The sequence below is a fragment of the Dreissena polymorpha genome, chromosome 10 (assembly GCF_020536995.1).
Source record: "Dreissena polymorpha isolate Duluth1 chromosome 10, UMN_Dpol_1.0, whole genome shotgun sequence".
NCBI classification, from domain to species: domain Eukaryota; kingdom Metazoa; phylum Mollusca; class Bivalvia; order Myida; family Dreissenidae; genus Dreissena; species Dreissena polymorpha.
In genome coordinates, this window is record NC_068364.1 from 41,571,732 (window position 1) to 41,584,313 (window position 12,582).

Here is a 12,582-nt window from a genome sequence, read left to right on the forward strand (position 1 = left end):
ATAAGTATCATCCCAGAAACTGGGCTTAACACATGTGTGATAAGTATCATCCCAGAAACTGGGCTTAACACATGTGTGATAAATATCATCCCAGAAACTGGGCTTAACACATGTGTGATAGGTATCATTCCAGAAACTGGACTTAACACATGTGTGATAAGTATCATCACAGAAACTGGGCTTAACACATGTGTGATAGGTATCATCCCAGAAACTGGGCTTAACACATGTGTGATAAATATCATTCCAGAAACTGGGCTTAACACATGTGTGATAAATATCATCCCAGAAACTGGGCTTAACACATGTGTGATAAATATCATCCCAGAAACTGGGCTTAACACATGTGTGATAGGTATCATTCCAGAAACTGGGCTTAACACATGTGTGATAAGTATCATCACAGAAACTGGGCTTAACACATGTGTGGTAAGTATCATCCCAGAAACTGGGCTTAACACATGTGTGATAGGTATCATTCCAGAAACTGGGCTTAACACATGTGTGGTAAGTATCATCCCAGAGACTGGGCTTAACACATGTGTGATAAGTATCATTCCAAAAACTGGACTTAACACATGTGTGATAGGTATCATTCCAGAAACTGGGCTTAACACATGTGTGATAAGTATCATCCCAGAGACTGGGCTTAACACATGTGTGATAAGTATCATTCCAGAAACTGGGCTTAACACATGTGTGATAGGTATCATTCCAGAAACTGGGCTTAACACATGTGTGATAAGTATCATTCCAGAAACTGGGCTTAACACATGTGTGATAGGTATCATCACAGAAACTGGGCTTAACACATGTGTGGTAAGTATCATCCCAGAAACTGGACTTAACACATGTGTGATAGGTATTATCCCAGAAACTGGGCTTAACACATGTGTGATAGGTATCATCACAGAAACTGGGCTTAACACATGTGTGATAGGTATCATCCCAGAAACTGGACTTAACACATGTGTGATAAATATCATCACAGAAACTGGACTTAACACATGTGTGATAAGTATCATCACAGAAACTGGACTTAACACATGTGTGATAGGTATCATTCCAGAAACTGGACTTAACACATGTGTGATAAATATCATCACAGAAACTGGACTTAACACATGTGTGATAGGTATCATTCCAGAAACTGGGCTTAACACATGTGTGGTAAGTATCATCCCATAAACTGGGCTTAACACATGTGTGATAGGTATCATCACAGAAACTGGGCTTAACACATGTGTGATAAGTATCATCACAGAAACTGGGCTTAACACATGTGTGATAAGTATCATTCCAGAAACTGGACTTAACACATGTGTGATAAGTATCATTCCAGAAACTGGGCTTAACACATGTGTGATAGGTATCATCCTAGAAACTGGACTTAACACATGTGTGATAGGTATCATCACAGAAACTGGGCTTAACACATGTGTGATAAGTATCATTCCAGAAACTGGACTTAACACATGTGTGATAGGTATTATCCCAGAAACTGGGCTTAACACATGTGTGATAGGTATCATTCCAGAAACTGGACTTAACACATGTGTGATAAATATCATCCCAGAAACTGGACTTAACACATGTGTGATAGGTATCATTCCAGAAACTGGGCTTAACACATGTGTGGTAAGTATCATCCCATAAACTGGGCTTAACACATGTGTGATAAGTATCATCCTAGAAACTGGACTTAACACATGTGTGATAAGTATCATCCCATAAACTGGGCTTAACACATGTGTGATAGGTATCATCACAGAAACTGGGCTTAACACATGTGTGATAGGTATCATCCCAGAAACTGGACTTAACACATGTGTGATAGGTATTATCCCAGACACTGGGCTTAACACATGTGTGATAGGTATCATCCCAGAAACTGGGCTTAACACATGTGTGATAAGTATCATCACAGAAACTGGGCTTAACACATGTGTGATAGGTATCATTCCAGAAACTGGGCTTAACACATGTGTGATAGGTATCATCCCAGAAACTGGGCTTGACACATGTGTGATAGGTATCATCCCAGAAACTGGACTTAACACATGTGTGATAGGTATCATCACAGAAACTGGGCTTAACACATGTGTGATAGGTATCATCCCAGAAACTGGGCTTAACACATGTGTGATAGGTATCATCCCAGAAACTGGGCTTAACACATGTGTGATAGGTATCATCCCAGAAACTGGGCTTAACACATGTGTGATAGGTATCATCCCAGAAACTGGACTTAACACATGTGTGATAGGTATCATTCCAGAAACTGGGCTTAACACATGTGTGATAGGTATCATCACAGAAACTGGGCTTAACACATGTGTGATAGGTATCATCCCATAAACTGGGCTTAACACATGTGTGATAGGTATCATCCCAGAAACTGGGCTTAACACATGTGTGATAGGTATCATCCCAGAAACTGGGCTTAACACATGTGTGATAGGTATCATCCCAGAAACTGGACTTAACACATGTGTGATAGGTATCATCCCAGAAACTGGACTTAACACATGTGTGATAAGTATCATCCCAGAAACTGGGCTTAACACATGTGTGATAAGTATCATCCCAGAAACTGGACTTAACACATGTGTGATAGGTATTATCCCAGAAACTGGGCTTAACACATGTGTGATAGGTATCATCACAGAAACTGGGCTTAACACATGTGTGATAGGTATCATCACAGAAACTGGGCTTGACACATGTGTGATAAATATCATCCCAGAAACTGGACTTAACACATGTGTGATAGGTATCATCACAGAAACTGGGCTTAACACATGTGTGATAAGTATCATCCCAGAAACTGGACTTAACACATGTGTGATAAGTATCATCCCAGAAACTGGGCTTAACACATGTGTGATAAGTATCATCCCAGAAACTGGACTTAACACATGTGTGATAAGTATCATCCCAGAAACTGGGCTTAACACATGTGTGATAGGTATCATTCCAGAAACTGGGCTTAACACATGTGTGATAAGTATCATCCCAGAAACTGGACTTAACACATGTGTGATAAGTATCATCCCAGAAACTGGGCTTAACACATGTGTGATAAGTATCATCCCAGAAACTGGACTTAACACATGTGTGATAGGTATCATTCCAGAAACTGGGCTTAACACATGTGTGATAAGTATCATCCCAGAAACTGGACTTAACACATGTGTGATAAGTATCATCCCAGAAACTGGGCTTAACACATGTGTGATAAGTATCATCACAGAAACTGGACTTAACACATGTGTGATAAGTATCATCCCAGAAACTGGGCTTAACACATGTGTGATAGGTATCATTCCAGAAACTGGACTTAACACATGTGTGATAGGTATCATCACAGAAACTGGGCTTAACACATGTGTGATAAGTATCATCCCAGAAACTGGACTTAACACATGTGTGATAAGTATCATCCCAGAAACTGGGCTTAACACATGTGTGATAAGTATCATTCCAGAAACTGGGCTTAACACATGTGTGATAAGTATCATCCCAGAAACTGGGCTTGACACATGTGTGATAAGTATCATCACAGAAACTGGGCTTAACACATGTGTGATAAGTATCATTCCAGAAACTGGGCTTAACACATGTGTGATAAGTATCATCCCAGAAACTGGGCTTGACACATGTGTGATAAGTATCATCACAGAAACTGGGCTTAACACATGTGTGATAAGTATCATCACAGAAACTGGGCTTAACACATGTGTGATAAGTATCATCCCAGAAACTGGGCTTAACACATGTGTGATAAGTATCATCACAGAAACTGGGCTTAACACATGTGTGATAAGTATCATCACAGAAACTGGACTTAACACATGTGTGATAAGTATCATCCCAGAAACTGGGCTTGACACATGTGTGATAAGTATCATTCCAAAAACTGGGCTTAACACATGTGTGATAAATATCATCACAGAAACTGGGCTTAACACATGTGTGATAGGTATCATCACAGAAACTGGGCTTAACACATGTGTGATAAATATCATCCCAAAAACTGGGCTTGACACATGTGTGATAGGTATCATCCCAGAAACTGGACTTAACACATGTGTGATAGGTATCATCCCAGAAACTGGACTTAACACATGTGTGATAGGTATCATCACAGAAACTGGACTTAACACATGTGTGATAGGTATCATCCCAAAAACTGGGCTTAACACATGTGTGATAAGTATCATCCCAAAAACTGGGCTTAACACATGTGTGATAAGTATCATCCCAGAAACTGGACTTGACACATGTGTGATAAGTATCATCACAGAAACTGGGCTTAACACATGTGTGATAAGTATCATCCCAGAAACTGGACTTAACACATGTGTGATAGGTATCATCCCAGAAACTGGGCTTAACACATGTGTGATAGGTATCATCACAGAAACTGGGCTTAACACATGTGTGGTAAATATCATCCCAGAAACTGGGCTTAACACATGTGTGATAAGTATCATCCCAGAAACTGGGCTTGACACATGTGTGATAAGTATCATCCCAGAAACTGGGCTTAACACATGTGTGATAGGTATAATTCCAGAAACTGGGCTTAACACATGTGTGATAGGTATCATCACAGAAACTGGGCTTGACACATGTGTGATAGGTATCATCACAGAAACTGGGCTTGACACATGTGTGATAAGTATCATCCCAGAAACTGGGCTTAACACATGTGTGATAAGTATCATTCCAGAAACTGGGCTTAACACATGTGTGATAAGTATCATCCCAGAAACTGGACTTAACACATGTGTGATAGGTATCATCCCAGAAACTGGACTTAACACATGTGTGATAGGTATCATCCCAGAAACTGGGCTTGACACATGTGTGATAAGTATCATCCCAGAAACTGGGCTTGACACATGTGTGATAAATATCATCCCAGAAACTGGACTTAACACATGTGTGATAGGTATCATCCCAGAAACTGGGCTTAACACATGTGTGATAAGTATCATCCCAGAAACTGGGCTTGACACATGTGTGATAAATATCATCCCAGAAACTGGACTTAACACATGTGTGATAGGTATCATCCCAGAAACTGGACTTAACACATGTGTGATAGGTATCATCCCAGAAACTGGGCTTGACACATGTGTGATAAGTATCATCCCAGAAACTGGGCTTAACACATGTGTGATAAGTATCATTCCAGAAACTGGGCTTAACACATGTGTGATAAGTATCATCCTAGATTTTCTTGAGCTGTCTACACAGGTTAATCAGGGACAACACTTTCTGCTTTTATCATATTTTTCTTTTGAAAGATGTCCCTTCTTAGCAAAAATCAAGGTAAGGTGAGTTCAGGGGCGGTATTCCAGAAGCATCTTAAGTTAAATTTTATTTTTATCCTTAAATTTGGATTTTTTCTAAAGTGTTTCATTTCATTCTGCAATAGTTAGGCATCGAACATTACATCAAAATAACATCATTATGTCAATGTTTTTTTAGGAATACCAAAAAAACATGCATGTGTTTATTTAGTAAAGAAATAAAAAACATTGTAATTTTGAGCTTAAGTGAAAATATTTAAGAAATGACTTAAGATGTTTCTGGAATATGACCCCAGGCTAATCTGGTAGGACACTTTACGCACATGCATTACACCCTGTTTTCCCAGAACATAGCTCAAATACATGAGCAGATACTGAATGGATTTTTGTATAGAAGACACTTTCTTCAAATTACCATACAAGCAGAAAGTGTTGATTTTAGAAGCCTGTACAGACTGGGGTGGTATTCCAGAAGTATCTTAAGTTGAATTTTATTTTTATCCTTAAATCGGAAATTTTTCTTATGTGTTTCATTTCATAATGCAATAGTTAGGCATCGAAAATTACATCAAAATAACATCATTTTGTCAATGTTATTTGAGGAATACCATAAAAAACATACATGTCTTTATTAAGTAAAGAAATACAAAACATTGTAATTTTGAACTTAAGAGAAAATATTTAAGAAGTTACTTAAGATGTTTCTGGAATACAACCCCTGGTCAGACTCATCGTGATTGACACTTTATGCACATGCATTAAACCCTTTTTCCACAGAGTGAGGCTCATATGTATGAATATGTGTCTTGTTCTGAGAAAACTGGGCATAATACATGTGTGTAAAGTGTCGTCCCAGGTTAGCCGGTGCAATCCACACAGGCTAATCAGGGAAGACACTTTCCGCTTAAACTTGATTTTCGGTAAGGAGGGACTTCCTTGAAACTAAAAATACCATTAAAGCGGAAAGTGTCCTCCCTGATTAGCCTGTGCCGACTGCACAGGCTAATCTGGGACGACACTTTACGCACATGAATTAAGCCCAGTTTTCTCAGAACAAGACACATATGCTCAAATCAATCTCAACATGCATAATAGGATGCCTTTCTGACGAAAAAAATACCCATCCATATTTTACCTTGAAGCCTTCATGGTCGAGAGCTGAACCTGGTTGTCCTCAAGCGCAGCAAACACGTCGTCCGTACTGCGCACCTTGAAGCATCCCTTGTATGGCGCAATGTCTAGCTCCGTGATGTTCCACGTCTGCGTGATGGCGTCTAGAGCCTGTGAAATGTGTGCAGAAAATTGTGAAAAGTGTGAAATAAATGGTGAAAAGTGTGATAAAAATTTATTGATGATATCAATCATGTTTTCATAATGCCTTGCTCTAGGAAAACTGGGCTTAATGCATGTGTGTTAAGTGTCATCCCAGATCAGCCTGTACAGTTTGCACAGGCTAATCAGGGACAACAATCACGCTGAAAAACATTTTTGGTTAGAAAAGACTTCTTTTAAATCAAAAATTCCATAAAGTATAAAGAAGTGAAACTCCAGATGCTGGAGCAGTATTGAATTCTCAATAAAAACAATTAGTTGGTCTAAAAGCAGAAAATGCATAGATAGGGAAAGATATAAAACGACGAAATTGAATACGAAATAAACGCTTATTCCTCTTTTTACCAATATGGCTAGAAAAAGAGCTTCATTTAAAAATTAAACAAAAGTAATAAAGGATAAAAAAACTGCAATAAATACCTGTCTCGGCATGGACATTTCCATCTTGACTATCAAGTTGTATTTATCATTTAAAATCAAAGGGAAGGCACTCTCACCTGTTCAATGGCCAGTTCTTTGGTTGCAGCCCCTGACACCTCATTAATGGACTCGGCATACTGGTCAAAACCGAACTCAATAATCTTCTCAAGCGTGAATTCCGCGGCAGTGTGGTCAAACTGACGCTGCATCTTGGTCTGTGAAATTGTTACATGTGTACATAAAGACAAATATTATAAAGCCAACAATCTAGGTCCCTGTAGCGTTGTGGATATGGTTTCCCCCTTGCAACAGGGAGGTCCAGGGTTCAATCTCCACTGTGGAAGCGTTATTTAGATCTCTCCTATAGTCACCGAGAACTGGTTCTAGTCCCAGAAACAGACTCTAGAGCATTTAAAATCATTATATGGGTTTCAATGCAATTCAGCTAAAATAAATAGGTTTAAATGAAGCCAACGAACTGAGTATGAGTACAACGGTTAAAAATTTACCAGTGCTGGGTTTGCATTAATTTCCGGCACATACAATTAATACCAGAATATATGAGTTGTCACTTCATTTAAATGACATTCCTATTTATTCTATTATTTCCAATTAGATGTTACCATTTAAAGTTACCACCAAAGTTTCCAATTTTGTTTTGTTTTTTTCTCCATAGTATTATTATCATTATTACAGTTTTGTATTATCTGTTAAACATAGGAAAGTTGTACATATTCTAAAAATATCTTAATTTTTCTCATTTGGCAAAAAATTAGTTCTACAATAAAATTACTATTTTCCTAATTATTCAAATGATCAATTCAAACATTTCCAAATAATTGTTTAACATTTGCTCAAACAAACAAATTTGTATTTACTCAAAATTAAAGTTTAATCTACGCATAGATAACTGTGTTTCACATATGCTCATACCTGTATAGCATGCCAATGCCTGGGCCTCATGGCTTTGTTTTTCATATCCTGAATGAGGGGCATGGTGCGCTTGAACTGGTCCACCTTGCTGCGACTGGTTTCAACCACCTCCCAATTCTTGTCCTGTAGAATCAACATCGACATATGAAGATACCAAATATATATATGTGCACACTAATACCCCTTAACTACTCCCTTTTTATTGACACCCAAACCTGTCTAATTATTGTCATTTTCCATTGAACTCTAAATTTAAAAGCAGTAAAAGAAGTTGCTTTCAGGCTAGTCATTATGTTTTTCTACCGAAGTTAATGACAAAACAAACATTATAAGTAAACCAATAATAACATGACCAATTGAAATAAATGTTAACCCTTTGCATGCTGGGAAATTTGTCGTCTGCTAAAATGTCGTCTGCTGAATTTCTAAAATAAGCATTTTCTTCCAATTTTTTTCAAAGAATACTATCAGAATAGCAAACTGTTTGGATCCAGATGAGACGCCACATTCTGTGGCGTCTCATCTGGATCCAAACTGTTTGCAAAGGCCTTCAAAATTCGGTTCCAGCGCTGAAAGAGTTAAACCCAATAGGATGTGTATTACAGCAAATAAGATAGATAGAAACTTTACTCTGGTTAAATGGGGTTTAATGTATGTGTCTAAAGTTTCGTCCCAGTATAGCCTGTGCAATCTTCACTGGCTTATCAGGGACAATACTTTCCGCCTTAAGTGGATTTTTGCTACGAAGGGACTTCCTTTAAACCAAAAATACCATAAAAGTGGAAAGCATTGTCCCTGATTTGTCTGTGCAGACTGCACATGCTAATCTGGGACAACACTTTACGCACATGCATTAAGCCCTGTTTTCCCAGAGCAAGGCTCATAAACACTTTATCCTGCTTTACAACCAGTTTGATTTACAGTTGTTCTGCAAAGGCACTTTCCAGACCAAATTGTTTTTCTATAGATTTTAATGATACAATAGCATACAGTCTAAATGTAGAGTGCACAATAATATCCAACAACAGCCAACAATATAGCGCACAAAGTAGTCTTACAATAGAGTGCACAAAGTAGTCTTACAAGAGAGTGCACAAAGTAGTCTTACAATAAGAGTGCACAAAGTAGTCTTACAATAGAGTGCACAAAGTAGTCTTACAATAGAGTGCACAAAGTAGTCTTACAATAGAGTGCACAAAGTAGTCTTACAATAGAGTGCACAAAGTAGTCTTACAATAGAGTGCACAAAGTAGTCTTATAATAGAGTGCACAAAGTAGTCTTACAATAGAGTGCACAAAGTAGTCTTATAATAGAGTGCACAAAGTAGTCTTATAATAGAGTGCACAGAGTAGTCTTATAATAGAGTGCACAAAGTAGTCTTACAATAGAGTGCACAAAGTAGTCTTATAATAGAGTGCACAAAGTAGTCTTACAACTGAGTGCACAAAGTAGTCTTACAATAGAGTGCACAAAGTAGTCTTACAATAGAGTGCACAAAGTAGTCTTATAATAGGGTGCACAAAGTAGTCTTACAACTGAGTGCACAAAGTAGTCTTACAATAGAGTGCACAAAGTAGTCTTATAATAGAGTGCACAGAGTAGTCTTATAATAGGGTGCACAAAATAGTCTTATAATAGGGTGCACAAAGTAGTCTTATAATAGAGTGCACAAAGTAGTCTTATAATAGGGTGCACAAAGTAGTCTTACAACTGAGTGCACAAAGTAGTCTTACAATAGAGTGCACAAAGTAGTCTTACAATAGAGTGCACAGAGTAGTCTTACAATAGAGTGCACAGAGTAGTCTTACAATAGAGTGCACAAAGTAGTCTTACAATAGGGTGCACAAAGTAGTCTTATAATAGAGTGCACAAAGTAGTCTTATAATAGGGTGCACAGAGTAGTCTTACAATAGGGTGCACAGAGTAGTCTTATAATAGAGTGCACAAAGTAGTCTTACAACTGAGTGCACAAAGTAGTCTTATAATAGAGTGCACAAAGTAGTCTTACAATAGAGTGCACAAAGTAGTCTTACAACAGAGTGCACAAAGTAGTCTTACAATAGAGTGCACAAAGTAGTCTTATAATAGGGTGCACAAAGTAGTCTTACAATAGAGTGCACAGAGTAGTCTTATAATAGAGTGCACAAAGTAGTCTTACAATAGAGTGCACAAAGTAGTCTTACAATAGAGTGCACAAAGTAGTCTTACAATAGAGTGCACAAAGTAGTCTTATAATAGGGTGCACAAAGTAGTCATACAACTGAGTGCACAAAGTAGTCTTACAATAGAGTGCACAAAGTAGTCTTATAATAGAGTGCACAAAGTAGTCTTACAATAGAGTGCACAAAGTAGTCTTACAATAGGGTGCACAAAGTAGTCTTACAATAGAGTGCACAAAGTAGTCTTATAATAGAGTGCACAGAGTAGTCTTACAATAGAGTGCACAAAGTAGTCTTACAATATAGCGCACAAAGTAGTCTTATAATATAGCGCACAAAGTAGTCTTACAATATAGCGCACAAAGTAGTCTTACAATATAGCGCACAAAGTAGTCTTACAATATAGCGCACAAAGTAGTCTTACAATATAGCGCACAAAGTAGTCTTACAATATAGCGCACAAAGTAGTCTTATAATAGAGTGCACAAAGTAGTCTTATAATAGAGTGCACAAAGTAGTCTTACAATAGAGTGCACAAAGTAGTCTTACAATAGAGTGCACAAAGTAGTCTTACAATAGAGTGCACAGAGTAGTCTTATAATAGGGTGCACAAAGTAGTCTTATAATAGAGTGCACAAAGTAGTCTTACAATAGAGTGCACAGAGTAGTCTTATAATAGGGTGCACAAAGTAGTCTTATAATAGGGTGCACAGAGTAGTCTTATAATAGAGTGCACAAAGTAGTCTTATAATAGAGTGCACAAAGTAGTCTTACAACTGAGTGCACAAAGTAGTCTTACAATAGAGTGCACAAAGTAGTCTTATAATAGGGTGCACAAAGTAGTCTTACAATAGAGTGCACAAAGTAGTCTTACAATAGAGTGCACAAAGTAGTCTTACAATAGAGTGCACAAAGTAGTCTTATAATAGAGTGCACAAAGTAGTCTTACAATAGAGTGCACAAAGTAGTCTTATAATAGGGTGCACAAAGTAGTCTTACAACTGAGTGCACAGAGTAGTCTTATAATAGGGTGCACAAAGTAGTCTTACAATAGAGTGCACAGAGTAGTCTTATACTAGGGTGCACAAAATAGTCTTATAATAGAGTGCACAAAGTAGTCTTATAATAGAGTGCACAGAGTAGTCTTACAATAGAGTGCACAAAGTAGTCTTATAATAGAGTGCACAGAGTAGTCTTACAATAGAGTGCACAGAGTAGTCTTATAATAGAGTGCACAGAGTAGTCTTATAATAGAGTGCACAGAGTAGTCTTATAATAGAGTGCACAGAGTAGTCTTACAATAGAGTGCACAAAGTAGTCTTATAATAGGGTGCACAAAATAGTCTTACAATAGAGTGCACAAAGTAGTCTTATAATAGGGTGCACAAAGTAGTCTTACAATAGAGTGCACAGAGTAGTCTTATAATAGGGTGCACAAAATAGTCTTATAATAGAGTGCACAAAGTAGTCTTATAATAGGGTGCACAAAATAGTCTTACAATAGAGTGCACAAAGTAGTCTTATAATAGGGTGCACAAAGTAGTCTTACAATAGAGTGCACAGAGTAGTCTTATAATAGGGTGCACAAAGTAGTCTTACAATAGAGTGCACAAAGTAGTCTTACAATAGAGTGCACATAGTAGTCTTATAATAGGGTGCACAAAATAGTCTTATAATAGGGTGCACAAAGTAGTCTTATAATAGAGTGCACAAAGTAGTCTTATAATAGAGTGCACAAAGTAGTCTTATAATAGGGTGCACAAAGTAGTCTTACAATAGAGTGCACAAAGTAGTCTTATAATAGGGTGCACAAAGTAGTCTTACAATAGAGTGCACAGAGTAGTCTTATAATAGGGTGCACAAAGTAGTCTTATAATAGAGTGCACAAAGTAGTCTTATAATAGAGTGCACAAAGTAGTCTTACAATAGGGTGCACAAAGTAGTCTTATAATAGAGTGCACAGAGTAGTCTTACAATAGAGTGCACAGAGTAGTCTTATAATAGGGTGCACAAAGTAGTCTTATAATAGAGTGCACAAAGTAGTCTTACAATAGGGTGCACAAAGTAGTCTTATAATAGAGTGCACAAAGTAGTCTTATAATAGAGTGCACAGAGTAGTCTTACAATAGAGTGCACAGAGTAGTCTTATAATAGGGTGCACAAAGTAGTCTTATAATAGAGTGCACAAAGTAGTCTTACAATGGAGTGCACAGAGTAGTCTTATAATAGAGTGCACAAAGTAGTCTTACAATAGAGTGCACAAAGTAGTCTTACAATAGAGTGCACAAAGTAGTCTTACAATAGAGTGCACAGAGTAGTCTTACAATAGAGTGCACAAAGTAGTCTTATAATAGAGTGCACAAAGTAGTCTTATAATAGAGTGCACAGAGTAGTCTTACAATAGAGTGCACAAAGT

General features: G+C 37.6%; 1 protein-coding gene across 17 annotated transcripts in view; it reads right to left on the reverse strand.

Moving 5' to 3' along the window:
* The window catches only part of LOC127847106 (dynein axonemal heavy chain 2-like), a 154,636-nt gene that overhangs the window by 98,906 nt on the left and 43,148 nt on the right, over nucleotides 1-12,582 (reverse strand). For all 17 annotated transcript variants that reach the window (XM_052378720.1, XM_052378718.1, XM_052378719.1 and 14 more), the window contains 3 exons: nucleotides 8,007-8,129; nucleotides 7,151-7,288; nucleotides 6,457-6,602 (listed from right to left, as the gene is read on the reverse strand). In XM_052378720.1, the coding sequence (XP_052234680.1) occupies nucleotides 6,457-6,602; nucleotides 7,151-7,288; nucleotides 8,007-8,129 (407 nt within the window). The remainder of the gene's footprint in view (nucleotides 1-6,456; nucleotides 6,603-7,150; nucleotides 7,289-8,006; nucleotides 8,130-12,582) is intronic.